Here is a 20,647-nt window from a genome sequence, read left to right on the forward strand (position 1 = left end):
TATATATATATATATATATGTATATATATATATATATATATATATATATATATATATATATATATATATATATGTAGGTATATATATATATATATATATATATATATATATATATATATATATATATATATATATATATATATATATATATATATATATATATTTATATATATATATATATATATATATATATATATATATATATATATATATATATTATATATATATATATATATATATATATATATATATATATATATATATATATATATTGGTACCTCGAGATATTAAAGGCTCAACTTTCGAAAAACTCGAAATACGAAAGCTAATACAAAAAATTTTACGCCTCTACATACGAAAATTGCTCAAGATACGAAAGGTTGTTGCTGTAAAGTCCGAGATTTGCCCAGACCGCAGATAACAATTTTGAAACTCGCGTGCCGCCAACTGAGTAGACTCGCCACCATCCTCCTGCTCTCCCATTGGTCCTGATGCTAGTCACCACCATGAGATACTTCTCTCCTATTGGTCAGCATCCCTCCCACTACTACGTAGCGGCGTGCTTCTTCGGCCACTGCACAGCATCATCTGTATCGTACGCACGCGGTATTCGTTTGTTCTAAGGATTTCGTTTATTAACGTAAATTCGTTAGTGATTTCATTGTAATATACTTTATCGTGTTGTGTGAGAACTTTACTCCATACGTATACGTACTACATAACATAATTACGTACAGTATATTACGTAGTCATGGGTTCCAAGAAACTTGAAATTCATGGAAAGAAGAGGATGCTCTCTTTGGAAACGAAGATGGAGATTATCAAGAAGTATGAAGCTGGTATGTGATTGAGTGTGATCGCCAAGGAATACGACCGAAATCCGTCGACAATAGGCACCATCCTTAAGCAGAAGGATGCCATCAAAGCAGCTACACCTTCCAAGGGCGTCACATTTTGGTTCCAGCAAGAGGACCCATGTGCACGACGAGATGGAAAGGCTTCTTCTTGTCTGGATAAAATAAAAGACAAAGAAATCGCTGGCGATACGATAACGGAAACAGCAATCTCCCACAAGGCCAGCGCTATTTTCGCGCCGATTTGATTGCCCAGGCCGAAGACGACGCAGGAGAAGGGACATCAATGCCAACCCCAGATTTCAAGGCTTCACATGGGTGGTTCGAGAGAAATTCCGTATACGGACTGGCATCCATTCGGTGGTGCAGCATGGGGAGGCTGCCAGCTTGGACACGAAAGCGGCGAAGAACCTTTAAAAAGACGTTCGACGAGATGATGACCAAGGAAGGCTACAGTTTCTCAGCAAGTCTTCAACTGTGATAAGACTGGCCTTTTTGGAAATAAAAAAAATGCCTCGTCGGACGCACATCACGGAGGAAGAGAAGAAGATACCGGGCATAAGCCTATGAAAGACAGGCTTACGCTCGCACTTTGTTCGAACACCAGTGGGAATTGCAAGGTGAAGCCCCTACTGGTGTATCATTCCGAGACTCCTCGAGCCATCAAGGCCCAAAAAGTGCTTAAAGAGAAGCTTCCAGTGATGTGGAGGGCTAATGCAAAAAGCGTCCTGGGTAATGAGGCTTTTGTTCACGGAGTGGGTAAATCTGTGATTTAGCCCGACAGTGAAGAAATTCTTGGAAGAGAAGTGCCTCCCTCTGAAATGCCTGCTGGTGTTGGACAATGCCCCTGCTCACCCTCCCTGCCTCGAGGAAGATATCCTAGTGGAGTAGTCCTTCATCAAGGTTCTTTATCTTCCGCCTAACACCACCCTCTCCTCCAGCCCATGGACCAGCAAGTGATATCGAACTTTAAGAAGCTGTATACGAAACATCTTTTCAAGAGATGTTTCGACATCACCGATACCACAAACCTCACCTTGCGTGAATTTTGGAAGGAGCATTTTGTGATGTTTGATATGCATCCGACTTGGCAGGATGTTTCAAGGCGAACCTTGAATGCCTCGTGGAGGAAGCTCTGGCCTGATGCCGTACCCACCCGAGACTTCGAGGGATTCGACGTGGGCGAAGCTGGTGCTGCAGATTCAGAAACAGTTGACGATCATGAAACTGTTTTGCAACCAGATCTTGACGAGATCGTTGCACTCGGCAAGTCCATGGGGCTGGTCGTCAACGAGGACGACATCAACGACCTTCTTGAGGAGCACCAAGAGGCACTTATGACGGATGACCTGAAGGAGTTGGAGGCCATGCAACATAACGTTGTTCAAGAGGAGTTCTGTAGCAGCGGCGAGGAGGAGGAGGACGACCCTATGACAACGGCAGAAATTAAGGATGTTTCTAGCTGCTTTTCATAAAGTGCAATCATTTTGTATAAAAAAGACACCCGAAAAGGCTTACACAGGTCGTATGCTTGCGCAGTTCAATGACGCTACACCTGAGTCGTTTCAGGAACATTGTGAAAAGTAGGCAGAAGCAATCTTCCTAGGATAGTTATTTTTTAAAGAGGCCTTTAGTACTAGCAGGAGTAAGCAATAAGGAAGAATCAAGTGATACTAATAAACAGAAAGTTTGAAAGTGGTGATGAAGTTGAAATTTTGTAAAAAAAAGAAAAAAAAAAAAAAAAAACTATGTAAAGTATAAAAAAAAGTAGAAAAAATGTAAAATCAAAAAAGACAAAAAAAAAAAACAAAAAAAAAAAAAATATTTATTTTAGCTTTTTGTAAAGTTAAGTGTTACAGTTTTGTTAATGTGTTTCGTAAAGTTTAGTTTTTCTTACATTTATGTGTTTCGTAAAGTTAAGTGTACATATGTATCTGCCGTTTGTCCTCCTCTGCCGCCACTTTCGGAGATAGCCTCACTCGAAAGGTAAGCTTCCACATTTTACTACATACGTACAGTGTACATGTATACCATGTACACTGATACACTTTATTTACAGGTATTTAGCAGTATGTATTAAGTTAGGTATTGAATGGTCCAAATTGTTGTAGTATTTCATTGTTTATAGGTCAATTTAGTGCTTTATTCTGAAATTTACTGGGTGTTTTTGGAGGGCTTGGAACAGATTAGCCATTTTACATGTAAAATGCAGTCCAAGATACGACAAGCTCATGATACGAAGGCCGCCTCGGAACTGATTAATTTCATATCTCGAGGTACCACTGTATATATATATATATATATATATATATATATATATATATATATATATATATATATATATATATATATATATATATATGAGTCTATAGCAAGATATATGTCTGTTTTCAGTAGTACAAACTGGTTAAGGCACTGTGGGTCTGCTTTTCTCACCCCCTTTACAAGAGTTCCCCCTTAAAAAGGGGGAGGTTCTACCCCTAAGAAAAAGGTTCCTTCCCTTAAAAAGGGTATCTGAGAGAGAGAGAAAGATATAGTATCTCCCTTAATACAATCTACAGTAAGTTGGAAATATATTAAAATTCCATGAATCAAACCACTTTTATTTCAAAGTAATTTGCAATAAATAAACAATTACTTAAGGGTTTATAATTTATACCAAACAAATAAATAAATCACTAATTACATTTAAAAATAACAAATATAATCTTATTTTGTCCAAAAGAATATTATTAATATTCATTTAAATTCAATTTAAATTTTCTCTTTAAGTTTCTTTCTGATCCGCTTCGCTATCTTCTTCCTGAGTCTCTTAACTTTCTTTTAGCTTTCTTCTTCTTCTTCTTCTTCTTCTTCTTCTTCTTCTTCTTCTTCTCTTCTTCTTCTTCTTCATTCGCTTCTTCCTCCGCTTCTCGTTCCGCCTCTTTGACCGGAGCACCTCGCTGCTGCCCTTTGCTTTCCCCAGTCTCCCCCCGCCTGCTTTTGCGCTTTCTCCTGTACCTTCTCTTCCTTTCTCTTTGCCTTCGCAGCACTCGAGTTGCCCACCCCGACGGCCTTCTGCTTCTTCGCCGCAGGCGAGTAAGACGAACAGAAGACTGAGTCTTCGGTGTTTGGGCATAGACCCAGTCCATGAATTTGCTCAGCTTAGTGTAAACACTGTCGGAAAGAGAGAGAAAGCGGAATTGCTTTCAGAGTTGGGACACATGTTCAGTTACACCTGTCAATCAGGTATATAGACCTGGCAAGTTTGATTGGGATCCGTCCAACCATTTTCGAGATGTTATGGGTCAAAGTGATATTTTTCTCGCCAAGATCCGTCCATTGGTTATTGAGTCAGTCAGCAAATAATAGCATTATTCAGCAATATCTGTCTAACCATTCTCGAGATACCTTGTTGAGAGATAGACAGACTCACAAAACAGATATTCCGTCAAGATCCGCCAACCCGTTCTCAAGATATTCCGGGATCAAGTTAAGACACTGACCTGGATAGTCAGTTAGCTGATAAACAGACACACACCACAAAACAGATAATCTGTTAACAGTCAAACAAATTTCAAAAACTTCACCAAGATCCGCCAACCCGTTCTCGAGTTATTTGGGGATTGAGTGAAAGAAACTGACCTGGATAATCAGGTAGCCCGCAACCGACCCCCAACTCGTGATGCCAATGATGAAGTATCGGTTGGTGGCTGTATCCTTCCAGACCAAAGGACCTCCGGAGTCTCCTGGAACGATTTTTTGAAGGGACAGTTATCCAGGAATAGGATATTACGGGTCACGACTAAGAGAGAAAGTTCGAGAGAGAGAGAGAGAGAGATGAAAGAGAGAGAAAGATTAAGCTCACCTGACAAGCGTCAGTTCGATCCCCGTAAGCGCAAAACATCTTAGAAGTAATTTGGTCCGGCGAAAGTTTGAAGTTGTTCCGACAGCTGTTCATGGATATAACTGCAATAAAAAAAAATTAATATACATTTTTTTTCCTTCAGAGACCGACGGCAGGGGCGAGCCAATGCCTTCATCTAGCCCGGGAAGTGTTAGCAAAGAGATAAAGAGAGAGAGAGAGAGAGAGTGGTCCTACACCCAAAACTCACCCCTTCAAGGAGGTGTACGCAGGACGGGAGACCCTAACTTGTCTTTGCTGTGCCTCTTTCCCCCAACCGATGACCTGGACCTTCTCCCATAGAAGGCCAGTCATACGGGTCAGGCAGATGGGGCTTGACCCGCCAGGTCAGCTTGAGTTGCTCGCCCAGCCTCAGGAGGGACAGGTCTTGTTGTTTGTGGATTTGGGGTCGTACCTATGGAGGGATCAGATCGCATCACGTTTATAAGTACACTTACATACACACAAACATATATACACAAACCAACACACACATACACACACTCCAAACATATTGGAACAAGTTGGCAACATGTTTCAATAAGTAAAGTTGGCCAACATATTTTCAAGTAAACTGTGGACAGGTTTTAAGACAAGTTGGAAACATGTTTCAAGAAAAGTTGGCAATATATTTTTTCACATAAACTGTGACAGGTTTTAAATACAAGTTGGCAACATGTTTGAAAACAAGTGTGGCCACATGTTTTGTTTTAAAAGAAGTTGGCAGCTTGGCTTCAATTACAATTTGGCAACATGTTTCAAGGCAAGATGGCCATATATCCAAAGACAACTTGGCGACATGCATTAAGACAATTTGAAATGTTTGGCAGTTGGCCACTGTTTTAAACAGGATGGCAACATGTCTCCAAACAAGTTGGGGACATGTCCTCCAAACATTTGGCAAAACATGTCTCCAAACAAGTTGGCAACATTTCTCCAAACAAGTTGGCAACATGTCCGCCAGACAAGTTGGCAAAAATGTCTCCAGACAAGTTGGCAACATGTTTCCAAATAAGTTGGCAACATGTCTTCAAACAAGTTGGCACATGTTTCCAAACAAGTTGGCAACATAGTCTTCACACAAGTTGGCTACATTTTCACTGCAGAATACACCTGAACTTACTGTTCATGTTGTATAATCTAACATGTCTCCAAACAAGTTGGCAACATATCTTCAAACAAGTTGGCAACATGTCTTCAAACAAGTTGGTGACATGTCTCTAAAAAACCAAGTTGGCAAACCATGTCTCCAAACAAGTTGGCAATATTTTCACTGCGGAATACACCTGAACTTACTGTTCATGTTGTATAATCTCAGTATCATGAGTAAGTCCTCTCTCGAGACGTCGTGAACAGCTAAGTTGTGGTCACCCGCTCTGATGACCAGCTCCTCAGCGAGCCACCTGCATCAGTATAATAAAAATACAGTTGTCAGAGAGAGAGAGAGAGACAGAGACAGAGAGAGAGAGAGAGAGAGGGATTCGTCAAAAACGGCTTGACGTCACAACCCAGTCAAAGGTGAGTTTCATTCATCCCTCATAGGCAGATAGGAGGTCACGTGACCCCATCTGATCTGTCTCGTCACGTGTCTTGTAGGGGGGCGGGAGGGGGGGGGCTGCCGGGGGGAGGGGGGTGGGGGGGGGAGGAATTGACCCGTGACCTTTCACAAGGATATATCATCCCTCGTAGGATTTAATTTTAATCAGGGAATTATATAGATTTGCTTTGTATTTCCTCACCCCAGCTAAATCAAGCTATCCCCCCCACCCCCTCGTGGGATCCACCCCACGTGGAGGGGGTAGGGAGGATTATCATTAGAGTTAATCACTCAAAAAGCTACATCTTTGACATTTATAAAACCAGGGAAACGAATTATTATCAGAAGATTCTCTGAAATGTGAAGTGAGAGAAAATATCTTTGGAATTAGTTGACTGAAGGGGAAAAGATATTCTCTCTCTCTCTCTCTCTCTCTCTCTCTCTCTCTCTCTCTCTCTCTCTCTCTCTCTCTCGTCGGGAATAAAGTTATTGCACAAAAGATTTACAAGGGAAAGGTCCTTCCAAACCAAGGGTTTAACTTCATAAAAGACGCCCATTTGGCCACAGACAGAAAAAACCACTGTTAAACCCAGTTATTTCGTAAAACTGAAGACTAAACCCAGGGTTTTAACTACACAAAAAACCTCTTAAACCCAATTATTTTATAAAACTGAACACTAAACCAAAGGTTTAACTTCCCAAAAGAATAAAGACAATTAAGCCTCGTTATTTCATAAAACTGAAGACTAAACCAAGGGTTTTAACTACATTAAAAACTTGTTAAACCTAGTTATTTAATAAAACTGAAGACTAAACCAAAGGTTTAACTTCCCCAAAGAAAAAAAGACAACCTAGTTATTTCATAAAACTGAACACTAAACCAAGGGTTTAACTTTCCAAAAGAAAAAGACAATTAAACCTAGTTATTTCATAAAACTGAAGACTAAACCAAGGGTTTCAACTACATAAAAAAAACTGTTAAACCTAGTTATTTCATAAAAGACACTTAAACCCAGTTATTTCATAAAACTAAAGACTAAACCAAGGGTCTTAACTTCCCAAGAGAAAAAAACTACGTTAAACCGAGCTAAAACCTACCCGTCAGTGCAGTGGGCAGCGGTGATGACGTAATAGTCACTGATAATCGACCCACCACAGTTATGGAAGTGGTCTTTCTTGATCTGGATGGACACCTGAGGAAGGGAACGAGGAATAATTAGGAGAATAATTGATAATAACTGCAACAGAAGAAAGATATAATTATATATACTATACACACATATGTATATATATGCCTAAAAAATCACAGTAGATGCACGTGACTTCATAAATAAGCGAATTCCACAGGAAAATGATAGTCAGACATCCAAGCGCTTTCGTCTTTACTCAGACATTGTCAAAGTTAATGAAGTACAATTGGAAAGAAAGGTCTCAGGTACAGCACAAGATCAAGAATACCAGATGGTTAATTGTCAAAAGGGTAAAAATTAAAAGAGATAATCCAGGATTATCGGATATCACACAGTCACAAACCTAAACAGATTGACCCTAACTGAAATTACAAAGTTTCTTTACTGTCCAAAACATGTAATATATTCAGTTTTAACATGTTTTGGACTGGAAAGAAACTCTGTAATTTCGGTTGGGGTCAATCTGTTTAGGTTTGTGACCGTGTGATATCCAATAATCCTGGATTATCTCTTTTAATTTTTACCCTTTTGACAATTAATCATCTGGTATTCTTGATCTTGTGTTGTACCTGAGACCTTTCTCTCCAATTGTACTTCATTAACCCCTTGACAATGTCTGAGTAAAGACGAAAGTGCTTGGATTTCTGACTATCATTTCCCTGTGGAATTCGCTTATGTATATATATATATATATATATATATATATATATATATATATATATATATATATATTGACACAAAAAGGTACTATAGCACTTACCATCCATGGAACTCATTTGGGGCGGTCTCTTTCCCATTGACAATTCGAGATTCCGGACTGTTGTAAAAGCTCCACATTCTGCGATAGAACGGAGTCGTGTACATATACCCAAACGGTAGGACCCACTTCTATGGTTCTATTTTTGGTTTCAAATTCCTTAAAGTCTATTATTTACATTGTTTATAATCAAAGTATTACGAAGTATCTATAATGAGTGTTTAGATTTAAGATCTCAGAAATTGCTGCTACAGCAAGATGGAGCCGGTTGAATTGAAATGGAACAAGAGATTACTTCAGAAATCATAAATGATTTTCAGTTTGATTATCAATTATTACATCCTCTTTACTATATCAAGCATAGAAGCTTTAAGATTATTTACGTGGATCTTTTATTCCATGCTTTTTGAGACCAGCTTCTTCCAGCCACACTACGCGTCAAAAGGCTGAACAAACGAACTGATCAGAAAGATGACGAAACTATAAACTCACCGCAGCCTTTGTTCACATTCTTGGGCTTGGGTCCTCTTCCCGACCTGTCCTTGAACACCAGCTGCTGCAGAATTCTCGTCTCTTCTTCCGTATCGATGAGCTCCTCTTCGAAGCTGTGAATCACGCTGGAGTTATCTCCCAGAGAGGTAGTAGAGTTACGCTCCCCTGCGTAATGGCTGCTCATGATCGCACCCATCCAAACGGCATTGTGGATCTTCATGGATTCGCTCAAATACGGAGGAAGGTCTGGGTCATTTCTGCCGGTTGGGGCATCAAGATTGGTCTGGTTTGTGCTCGCCCCCGCGGGGTACAGCGTGACGTCACTAGAGCCGGCCCTGTCATCACCACCGTTGACCATACCCTTGGGGTACTGTGTGACGTCACTAGAGCCGACCCCGTCATCATAAATGTCAGTCGTGTTTATGTACGATCCACCAATAACGTCCCTCCTAGGAAGAGGACGCATCTCGCTTTGTGCTTCCAAGCTACCATGGACATCTTGCGCCTTCTCCGCCTCAGCCCCGAGAGGGAGGGGAGGAGAGAGAGCAAGGGAAAGCATCAAAAGAGCGAGAGGAGCACTTCTTCTTCCTCCTCCTCCTCCTCCTCCTCTTCCTCCTCTTGTGTCTAACCTGGGGCCAAGACGTCTGGCTACCCCCACTTCCATGGTCCTCGTGCGGGAAGAAGATCCCTTGGGAGGGTGGGTTCTCTTTTGTCGAAGTCCTCAGGCACTTCCTGACGACTTTCGCGCCATCTTTCCTCTCTTGGAGTCTTCTTCTTCTTCTTCTTCTCGTCCTTTCTTCGGGTTCTCTAAAATAGGGGTGTTAATGAATTTGGGAACTGGGGCAGTGATGGAGTTAAAAAAAGCAAAGTTTCGTTTCGAAGCTAACAGACAATAAACGGGATTGACATAACTTTAGAGCAAGTATTTTAATCCCGGTTCAGATTTATATGTACTCTCTCTCTCTCTCTCTCTCTCTTTAGATAATATTTTGTTCATGGGAGATTTTCTTAACTTTTCCCAAGACTTAATTTAACAAACGCGTGTTTTAAAATAACCTCATCTCTTCTCTCTCTTCTCTTCTCTCTCTCGTTGCCCTCTCGCTTCGTCTCTGCTCTCATCTCTCAATCTCTCTCTCTCTCTCTCTCTCTCTATCACAAAGCTTTCTCTCCCATTTTTTAATGTCAGAATTTCTGGAAATGAAAAAAAGAACAACATACCAGAACAGGAAAGAGACATGGGAAAATCCTTATTATTACCCATATTAAATGAAGGAGAAAACACGCAAACCATCATAGTGATGAATGCGCAGGGTTTAGTTACGAGTAACTCAAAAAGAAAAATAGAGTATAGATACTTAGAAAACTAAACCCCAAATTGAAAAGAAAATAGATATAATGAATATAAGTGAAACCTGGTATTCCCTAGAGACTGGGAATGATGATCAAATAAAAGGGTTCCAAACTTATAGATCAGATAGAAAAAATAGGAATCAAGGGGGAACCGCAATATATGGGAAAGACAAAAAACAAGGAAAAATATATGAGAAATATAGTAACTCAGAATGTGAACTAATAGCAGTAGAATTTGAATCTGAAAAATTAATGAACATAGTAATATATAGACCCCCTAATACTAAAGAGTTTGACTTAATAATAGAAAAATTAGATGATATATGTAGAAATCACAAGGACTGGACTATTCTCCTATCTGGAGACTTCAACTTTCCTTTCATAGACTGGAAAGAACGAAGAGGAGATTGTGGTTGTACTTATACATATAAAAAAGAGAGTAATAGTAGTGCAGAAGATAAGAGGCAATTCGAAAAGCTATTAGATATGCTGCTAGAATACAACATTCAACAAATAAATCACCTGCCAACAAGAAAGGAAAATACTTTAGACCTAGCATTTGTGAACGAGATGAATTATGTTAAAGAAATAATAGTTTATAATGCGAATATTTCAGACCATAATGTCATAGAATTAACAGTTCATTCCAAAGCAAGTGAAAACAGAGATAAGCAAGAAATGCAAAAGTGGGAAGGATATGGAAAATACAACTTCTACAGTAAAAATATAAAATGGTCAGAAATAAATGAAGAATTAAACAAAGATTGGGATAATATTTTCGTAAGTGATGACATAAAGGTAAATACGGAGATATTGTATAAAATATTAGAGAAAATAGTGGATAAATATATACCGAAGAAGAAAAGTAAACATCAGTCATGCATACCAAGAGACAGAAGGATCTTGTTCCAGACAATCAGAAATGAAACGGAAAAAAAAGGCTTGCAAAAGAAAAAAATGCATGGAAAGTTATAGAACTAAAAAGTAAGATAGAAAATGCAGAACAAAAGATTATACAATCAAAAGAAAATGAAAAACGGGACTTGGAAGAAAAAACCCTAGTAAATATCAAGCAAAACCCCAAACTATTATACTCATACGCGAAAAAGATGATTAAAAGAAGAATAGAAATAGGCCCTCTAAGAATTGAAGGAAGATTAACGAATGAAAAAAAGGAAATTTGCAACATATTGGCAGAACGATATAAGAGAGAATTCACCCCTAGAATAGATAATGAAGATAACGATATAGAAGTAAGGGACGAAAATAGTGAATATTTAGCTGACATAGATATTAATGAAGCTGATATTGTGCAGGCTATTAATGAAATTAAAAATGGAGCTGCAGCAGGGCCTGATGGTGTTCCTGCTATTTTGTTAAAGAAAGTAGTTCATTCTATCGCAAAGCCACTTGCAATATTATTAAGACAAAGTGTAGATACAGGCATGATTTACGATGAGCACAAATTAGCATATATTACCCCTACTTTCAAAAGTGGATCAAGACTAGATGCAAGTAATTATAGGCCTGTGAGTCTAACATCACATATCATGAAAGTGTATGAAAGGGTAATGAAGAAAAATATTATGAAACATTTAATAAAAAATAATTTGTTTAATATAGAACAACATGGTTTCGTACCCAGAAAAAGTACACAAACCCAACTTTTAGTCCACTGTGAGAACATATACAAAAATATGAAAAGCGGAAATGAAACAGATGAGGTTTATCAAGACTTTGTAAAAGCTTTTGACAAGGTAGACCATAATATATTAGCGAAGAAAATTAGAAAACATAATATAGTGGATAAAGTAGGAAGATGGTTAAAAGAATTTTTACACAACAGAAAACAGATAGTTATTGCAAACGATGAGAAATCGGATGAAGCTAAGTTAATTTCCGGTGTGCCACAAGGTATGGTGTTAGCTGCATTACTGTTTGTTATTATGATTGCAGACATAGACAGTAATGTTAAGGACTCGGTAGTGAGTAGTTTCGCCGATGACACAAGAATAAGTAGAGAAATTACTTGTGATGAAGATAGGAACGCGCTACAAAGAGACCTTGACAAAGTATATGATTGGGCAGAGGAAAATAGGATGGTATTTAACTCTGATAAATTTGAATCAATAAACTGTGGAGACAGAGAAGGAAAGCTATATGCATATAGGGGACCTAATAATGAGACAATCACAAATAAGGAAGCAGTTAAAGACCTTGGTGTGATGATGAATAGGAACATGTTATGCAATGATCAACTAGCAATTATATTGGCAAAATGTAAAGCAAAAATGGGAATGTTGTTACGGCACTTCAAAACAAGAAAAGCTGAACACATGATTATGCTTTATAAAACATATGTTCGTAGTCCACTTGAATATTGCAATATGATATGGTACCCACACTATCAAAAGGATATTGTACAAATAGAGAGTGTACAAAGGTCCTTTACAGCTAGAATAGAAGAACTTAAGGACCTTGACTACTGGGAAAGACTACAATCCTTAAAATTATATAGTCTAGAAAGGAGAAGAGAACGCTACATGATAATTCAGGCATGGAAACAGATAGAAGGAATAGCCGAAAACATCATGGAGCTAAAAATAGCAGAAAGAGCAAGCAGAGGTAGATTAATAGTGCCCAAAACTATACCAGGAAAAATAAGGAAAGCACACAGGACATTAATCCACTACACACCAGCATCGATAATGCAGCGTCTATTCAATGCGTTGCCTGCTCATCTGAGGAATATAACAGGAGTGAGCGTAGATGTGTTTAAGAATAAGCTCAACAAATATCTAAACTGCATCCCAGACCATCCAAGATTGGAAGATGCAAAATATACCGGAAGATGTACTAGCAACTCTCTGGTAGACATTAGAGGTGCCTCACACTGAGGGACCTGGGGCAACCCGAACAAAGATGTAGGTCTGTAAGGTCTGTAAGGTAAGATCATAAATGCATTACAAATTATTATCACTTCCTTAACCTAACCTAAAGGTTACCTAATGAAAAGTCACTCATATTGATTATCTCTCTCTCTCTCTCTCTCTCTCTCTCTCTCTCTCTCTCTCTCTTTCCAAGCACGGCTACAACCCACCATAATCGACTGACTACCAGGCCCCCAGCTAATGCATGCAAGGTCAAAAGAATACATTTCTATGATATGTCAAGAATTAATCAGTATATATATATATATATTCATATATATATATATATATATATATATATATATATATATATATATATATATATATATATGTGTGTGTGTGTGCATGTGAGTGCAGTGTCATTCAACCAGGAAGAGTTACAAGGAGTTACAAGGATTAGAATGTCTCAGAGACTTGTTAGTCCATTCGTAAAAGGAGACATCACACGCTCACTTATCTGTAGGAGGAGGTTTTACTGTTCAGTCACAGTGTCCTAATGAGAGAGAGGTCTTACCTTTATCAAAACACTTACAGAATAATCCTGAGCACACACACGACTATCCCACAGCATTCCAACACCGTGAGAGATAGCTACACCACTCAGCTCTCAGCTAATACTAACAGGTGTGCTGGACCAATGTTGGAAGTCTCTCTCTCCCAATCTATTGTGATATTCTACACCTGTGTCCCCTAGTTATCAACAGGTGTAGTGGTAGACACAGGCTTTGATGTTCCTCTTCGCATCTGCCGGACAGCGAGTTCCTGTTTGCGTGGAGATACCTCACGAACGGGCGGCCGGAATTTGGCGACATTCTGCACAGATGTTCTTCAGGCAACATTGGAGAGACATTGAAGGTTTGGTGAAAATTGAAGGAGAGGCAAGATGGTTTTCATGGCAACAAAGAGTTAAGAGGCTATCATAAACTTATGGATGGTTCACGATACCTTAAAACCACTGATTTGTTTCTACGTCGAACTAGGTGGTGAATTGTCTACCATGGTGGTCAGTTAACTGTATTGGTTAGCAGGATGAGGAGAGAAGTTGTGGGGGGTGGAGGGTTAGTGTATATATGAGAGAATGAGAGAAATTGTAAGGGGAAAAAGGAGTGTGCATATATATATGTGTATATATATATATATATATATAATATATATATATATATATATATGTATGGATATATATATATATATATATATATATATATATATATATATATATATATATATCTATCTATATACAGTGGGCTCAACTCCAAAGGAATCAGGCTACCGTGTGATGGGGACACCTGTGTGTCTTCGTAAAATATGTCGCGTCCCACTTCCTGGAAAGTGTCTGACTTTGATTTTTCTTCCTACCTAAATTTACGACATTGGTTTTTATTTCCACACTTATCATTTACCTCCTCCATCAGCAGGAAGCTCTATTGGCCGTTAACTAGTTTCTTTTACTAGCACAAGTGTGCAAGAACAGCTCTTAAGTTTGTTGGTCACTGACCTGAAGATCATCTATATTCTTTAACAGATCGTACGGTTCCCGCTACGCGCAGCGCGTACGACTGTAAGTAATTGGAGTATCCGGCCCTGCTCTCATTAATTATGTCCTCACATTATAAATATAATATAAATATAATATATATATAATATGATTTTGTGTCAATTAACCTGTCAAGGCCATCCGTGAAACGCCAGGTCGATCTCCGCTCAGGGCAAGGAACAAATAACAGCATGGGGTCGGTTTACATAAGAGAAGTCTGCGTTCCACATGGCTGATTACATATCATTAGTATGTCTTAGCAGGAAAATTAGCTTAGATAATAATAATAATAATAATAATAATAATAGTAATAATTGTCTTTCCTTACCAATATAAAATACCCCCAGGCTACCCACTCACCTACATTTTCCCAAATGAGTCAGATCATACCCACTGGCCACCTGCTACAGCTGTTAAAATATATATATTTTGGTCAGAAACAATACACCTGTGCCATCGCAATGAGAAACAGGCGGAAGCGTATAAATAAATGGAGCAGAAAATATGTCTACATACCTCAGACCTCACACACACACACACACACACACACGCACACACACACCTGTTGCTTAGCAGATGACACCAGCCTGCCCTTACCAATAATTTTCTTATAGTATTGGGATCGATTCGTTAGGCTGGGAGGGAGCGAGGAAGGAGGAGAATAAGGAGGGGAGGAAACGTGACTGGCTGGCTGGAGGTCGGCTGCTGTATTGTCTCAATGTGCCCTATATTGTGCTGACGTAGATGAGAGATTTGGAGAAACTGTGTTCAAAGTCATTGTTCCTCAGAATCCTAAGCTTCCTCGACCTGATGATTTCCTTGGTGGTGAGGGAAGGATCCTGGATCCTCTAAAGGGAACAAATGACCAAAGTAGGACCCCAATTCATCCATTCTTTAAGGAACTGCTCATAAAGTTATCCTAGACAGCTGGAAAGGATCCTATCTCCAGAAAAGGGAAAAATGATCAACGTAGGATACCAATTAATCCATTCTTTAAGGAACTGCTCATAAAGTTATCCTAGACAGCAGGAAAGGATCCTATCTCCAGAAAAGGAAAGAGTGACCAACGTAGGATACCAATTTATCTGCTCCTATAGGAATTCCCGAGGCCACCAGACCAAAGTGATTCCTCCTGACGCTTAAATGGTCATTACCACCGACGGCCTGAACTGGGAATGGCTGATTCCAGTGGTTCCATAGAATTCCCAGTTGGGAAGGTCAATTAGAATTCCCATTTGGGAATATTCAATAATAATTTCATAATACCAAAGGCTGGCTCTGTTTGTATATATTAATTACGTCCTGCTTGTGGTACATGGATATTCAGAATGCTACCCAACAACAAAGGAGAGAGAGAGAGAGAGAGAGAGAGAGAGAGAGAGAGAGAGAGAGAGAGAGAGAGAGAGAGAGAGATATGACAAAACGAAGAGTCTGCATATAGGGAGAGAGAGAGACAATGATAAGAAAAAATTACAGTTAACAGCAGTGTTATCTGGTCAAAGATGAGAGAGAGAGAGAGAGAGAGAGAGAGCGAGACTCCCTTACACGTGTCGTCCTACCCTCCAGAGCCAATAAATTCATAGACAGACTACTAAAGCAGCACGGCAGAAGAAAATTTAGGCCTACGAGAGTTCTATATAGGCCTACGTTGTATCGTCAACATAATTAGCCCTACGATTCCAACCGTCCAGAAAATAGGGATTAATCCCCCGCGGGGTCACGAGCCTAAAGTAGATGGTATAATCAGCGATTCAGCGTTCCAGTCTTCAGTCTTTCCCAGGCCATCGTGGACGTAGCACGCTCGAGAGTCAGCTGCCCACAAGATAAGGGTTGTACTTGGTTTGGTGGGGTTGTGGTCTACACACACATACACCCACACACACACACACACAGATGATGGTTGACCTTCATACACAAAAGCCTAAAGCATAAGTGAGGTTCAATGTCGCTTTGTAAGAAACCGTAATTAAAAAAAAAAACATAAATGGACCTCTCTATAAATACATTAAATATATTGGACCTGTCTATACATACATTAAATGTAATGGAATTGTCTATACATACATTAAATATAGTGGACTTGTCTATAAATCCATTAAATATAGTGGCCCTATCTATACATACATTAAATAGAATGGACCCGTCTATGAATACATTAAATAAAGTGTTTCCTGTTCATAAATACATTAAATATAGTAGACCTTGTCTATAAATACATTAAATAAAGTGTTCCTGTTTATAAATACATTAAATATAGTAGACTTGTCTATAAAATACGTTTAAATAAAGTGTTTCCTGTCTATAAATACATTAAATATAGTAGACCTGTCTTAAATCCATTAAATATAGTGAACCTATCTATAAATACATCTCACTAATTTGGCAGGACGGTATAGACAGCCATTATAATAATATTAATAAAAGTCTGGCTGCCAAATGCTTTCCCATCGCGACAAACATAAAAATCTGCCAATTAGAACCAATCATCCCATGACGCTCATTTGCAGAGAGCCAGTTTCATTAGCTAATTAAACGCCTCCTCTCTCTTTCTCACACAATTCCCGTAATAAATGCCGATGGATGGATGAATTCCAGCGAGGAAATTCCATACAGATTACAATCAAGAGCGAGAGAAACAGTCTTCCAGAACTCTTTTCTGAAAGGTTCACTTCTCAAAGACTATCTTTATTCAACTATGGCGCCCCCTCTCTGTGAAAGGAGCCTAGAGTCACGTCTACTGCTGTTCTTATCTCCAGAGGTAGTCCTGGCATCCTCAGGAAGTCTCCTCTCTGTCCTACTCTGGGCTCCTGCCTCGTCAGTGGACTGGAAACTGCCTCTGGTCACATCCACTTAGTGTATATCTTCCTCCTTCAAAATCTGTCTTCTCCAGAGCCTCGCCTCCAAGCTAAGACAAGGTCTCCAGGACAGCAAACTTCTCCAGAGCCTCCACTGACAAGCTCTTCAGGGGGACAGCAAACTCCTGAATACTGGAATGAATCGAGGGTGAGTAAAACCACAAGTAACAGAGGTTTGGCACGTTTTAATGAGATCACAAAATACGTAAGTGAGATTATAGACAAAGGCACCTTTGAAAAAAAAAGGGCGCTTTGCTGCATGACAATTACACGAGGAGAATGTACGTAGTTCACCAGTCAGTAGTACAGAGAATGCACAAACATCTGGCCACAGCTTTAACAGCCTTTTGAAGTAAACATACCCACTCAGGCTGTTAGTTTTCAAACACTGTCTTGGTGTCAACATTATAATCTTGTTCTTCAGGTCTGGAGTTGCGTTGATACAACCACAGGTGACCAAGGAAATGTTTGTTGACGAGTGTCCAATGATTTGAAATGGATACTACAACTTTGCTGCAATTACCTCTCGCAAAAAAATCTCTAGACTTTACATATTTTGCTCTTAATTGAATAACAAAAGGACTTCAAATCTAACCAAACATGAATAGCCCTGAGCAAGGGCTTGGGAGATTCGTCTGGGAATTTTTGGGCTGAATATAAAGGCTCCTTAATAATTTGGAAATAAAATTTTGACACCAAGGGTCCTATACACCCTGAATGATATTGGTACAAAGAATACCCCGTACACGGTATGTTACGAGTAAATACAAAAAAACTGAAAAATATACATATCTCTTAATCGAAATCTCTCATGTTTCACTTCACCAAACTGTCTTTGGAAATGGGGCATCTCCAAACTGGTTCCCCACAAGCACAAGAAGAAAAAAACTATGATTAAAAGCACCACACCAGTATATGATATCCGCACACATATATACACACACAGTAACAAAGTTGAAGCTGACTATAGTTATACCATTCTTCATAAATTCTCGTGTCACGTCACCCACTAAGAAAAACTGTTTATACTCATGAAACATTGCAAATCTCACTACACCATAATATTCGGAATATGTACCATATTGTCATCATATCCTTGTACAAAAAAATGTTATATGCATGGTATTAAACGATACAAAACCAGGAGAATTCTAACGAGATGGACTTCTACAGGAATTGGTCATGATTGGTCAGAATTCAGTGACCAGCTTTTCTCTGTTACCTTATATGCCATCTTTGCTACAGAATTTTCAATGATAAGCATTTTAGAGGACTAGGAACTACTAGGGCCGTTAGTTATCCTTCTCATGTTGAGGTTGGTCAAAGTTTTCACCAAAATTTGGCTGGGCACTTTTAAACTTCGTTATATTTTTTTTGCAGCGTACAAGGTTAACATCGAAAGAGTATTACCTCAGTCCTGTAGACTACAGCATCACAAATTCTTACACAGACACAGCGACTGAGGACAAAATTTAGAATACAATACACTTTCCAAGGTGTTGTCAACATACTCGTAATGTGTCAAGGATTCGACAAACTTGACACGTTCTGTGAAGAAGCTTTTCGTTGTACTGTAAATACTATAGTCAATAAAATGGTCCATTTCCAATTGTAGTCATATTTGAAGTTTAGTTTTGGGTCGCAGATTGCTCAATGATTAGATTTTTACTGCTAAATTATTGAAAAACAGTTGTAAACAAAGATAAGCCAGTTGCTGCTGTCTTTGTGTCAAAGTTTGGTTACCCAGCTGAGTAAAAATATGGAAACTGCAACCAAACAGATAAATCTGTGAAAGGTTACTTACAAAAACATCTCTTTGACAACATCAGCATATACTTTTTTGAGTTTCCATAGTTGTATTTATGATGTTTATTTCAAGAGTCTGACTTGATGTCACTGATAAGTGAACCCCACAAGAGTCTTTCCTTTGTATGGGGTGCAACTTGTCCATCATCTGATGGCAAGAATATCTGTGAAGATAGAGGCAAGATCTGAGCAGTTTTATGGCAGAGTTGTCATATCTCTAATCCTGTCGATAAATGTAGACTCGTTTATGGCACAAGCTACTTAAAACTCTTCAATGATGAACACTGTTTCATTTGCACTGTTCAGATCAGACATCAGTTGCCAGAAATAAGAAATGTGTCGCCGGCCCACTACGTGTTAATTTCATCCTGATCCTGTCTTTCTACGCCAAGCTGGACTATCAGTGTACGACCTTGAAGCAGAGAACGGTATAGTCGTGATGTGATTTGTGGAGTTCCTTGTCTTACCTTGCACCTAATAGAAGAACCTCAAGCATCATCTAGAACTCATATGTGCGGAAGTCTTGCTTAGTCCGGAAGAACACAGAACCTGCTACAGCCCTTTTTTCCTCTCCAGCATCTAGAAAAAGCTTGTCAGAGAACTTACTATGCCTTTATCTGATAGAATAAGCTAAAGTCTTTACTCCTTAAGCTCAATTGTTGCATCCAGAAGGTCCTGCAAATGTTTCACTCCATCCAACGTTTGATACAACATGCCCAAGCACCAACCAAATCTTACGTCCAGTCCTACACTTGAGTGTGAGCTTAGAGCCTCACCAAGCACTCACAGAAGATACTAAAATCTTGCTTATTTTCACACCTCATAATAGATACATACTACAGCCTTGCTCAGCCTTGCATCTGCAAAAGTATGCTAAAACTTATATTCGATTCTTCATTGCACAGGAGGGCAAATGTCTTCCTCGGTCCATATCTGACGCTCTGAAACCTCCGCTGGCTGCACGTTATAAAAGAAACCGCGGCCTCGCGCATGCCCGAACCCGACAGAGTATACTATTAGGCCATTCTTAGTGGAGGTTAGGAGTCTTTGGAATAAATACCAGGGGGGAGGGGATTGGGAAGAGGCTGCTAAGCAGATGCTAACCTAACGTTTGACCTCCGAATCTAACCTGTCCCAGGAGAGCAGGGTAAAAGTAGAAATATATTACCTTGGCCAAGGGGGACTTCACCCCCTAGGTACCCCCTCAGTGAAAGTAACATTTCTAAAGAAGTGTTTTTCAAATTCTAAGGGCTTACTGAAAACTTGCCTATTGTTGAAGAGCGTCGGCATGTGTGGTCTAACGATGCCGTGTGATTGAGTTGGAAAAGGGGAGGTCATATTCGATGCTACTGTAGAGTTTTATACTTACCTGTCATGGCAAATTTTGGCATGCTATATCTACTTGAGGTTTTGATCACTGTAGTTATAAAACCCTTTAGATTTCAAACTGCATTTTGAA

At 39.2% G+C, this 20,647-nt stretch overlaps 1 protein-coding gene across 2 annotated transcripts in view; it reads right to left on the bottom strand.

Annotated features, from left to right (window-relative positions):
• LOC135204790 (uncharacterized) overlaps window positions 1–13,644 on the bottom strand; it is a 75,597-nt gene extending 61,953 nt beyond the window's left edge. The window contains exons 1-2 of one of the 2 annotated variants that reach the window (XM_064234966.1): window positions 13,526–13,644; window positions 8,714–9,520 (exon numbers count right to left, since the gene is read on the bottom strand). In XM_064234966.1, coding sequence (XP_064091036.1) covers window positions 8,714–9,377 — 664 coding nt within the window. In that variant the 5' untranslated portion in view covers window positions 9,378–9,520; window positions 13,526–13,644. Of the gene's footprint in view, window positions 1–8,713; window positions 9,521–13,507 lie in introns of both variants that reach the window. The other variant, XM_064234965.1, reaches the window with a different exon arrangement.
• Between the last annotated feature and the right edge of the window lie 7,003 nt (window positions 13,645–20,647).

This window comes from Macrobrachium nipponense, chromosome 47 (assembly GCF_015104395.2).
Source record: "Macrobrachium nipponense isolate FS-2020 chromosome 47, ASM1510439v2, whole genome shotgun sequence".
Lineage (NCBI taxonomy): Eukaryota > Metazoa > Arthropoda > Malacostraca > Decapoda > Palaemonidae > Macrobrachium > Macrobrachium nipponense.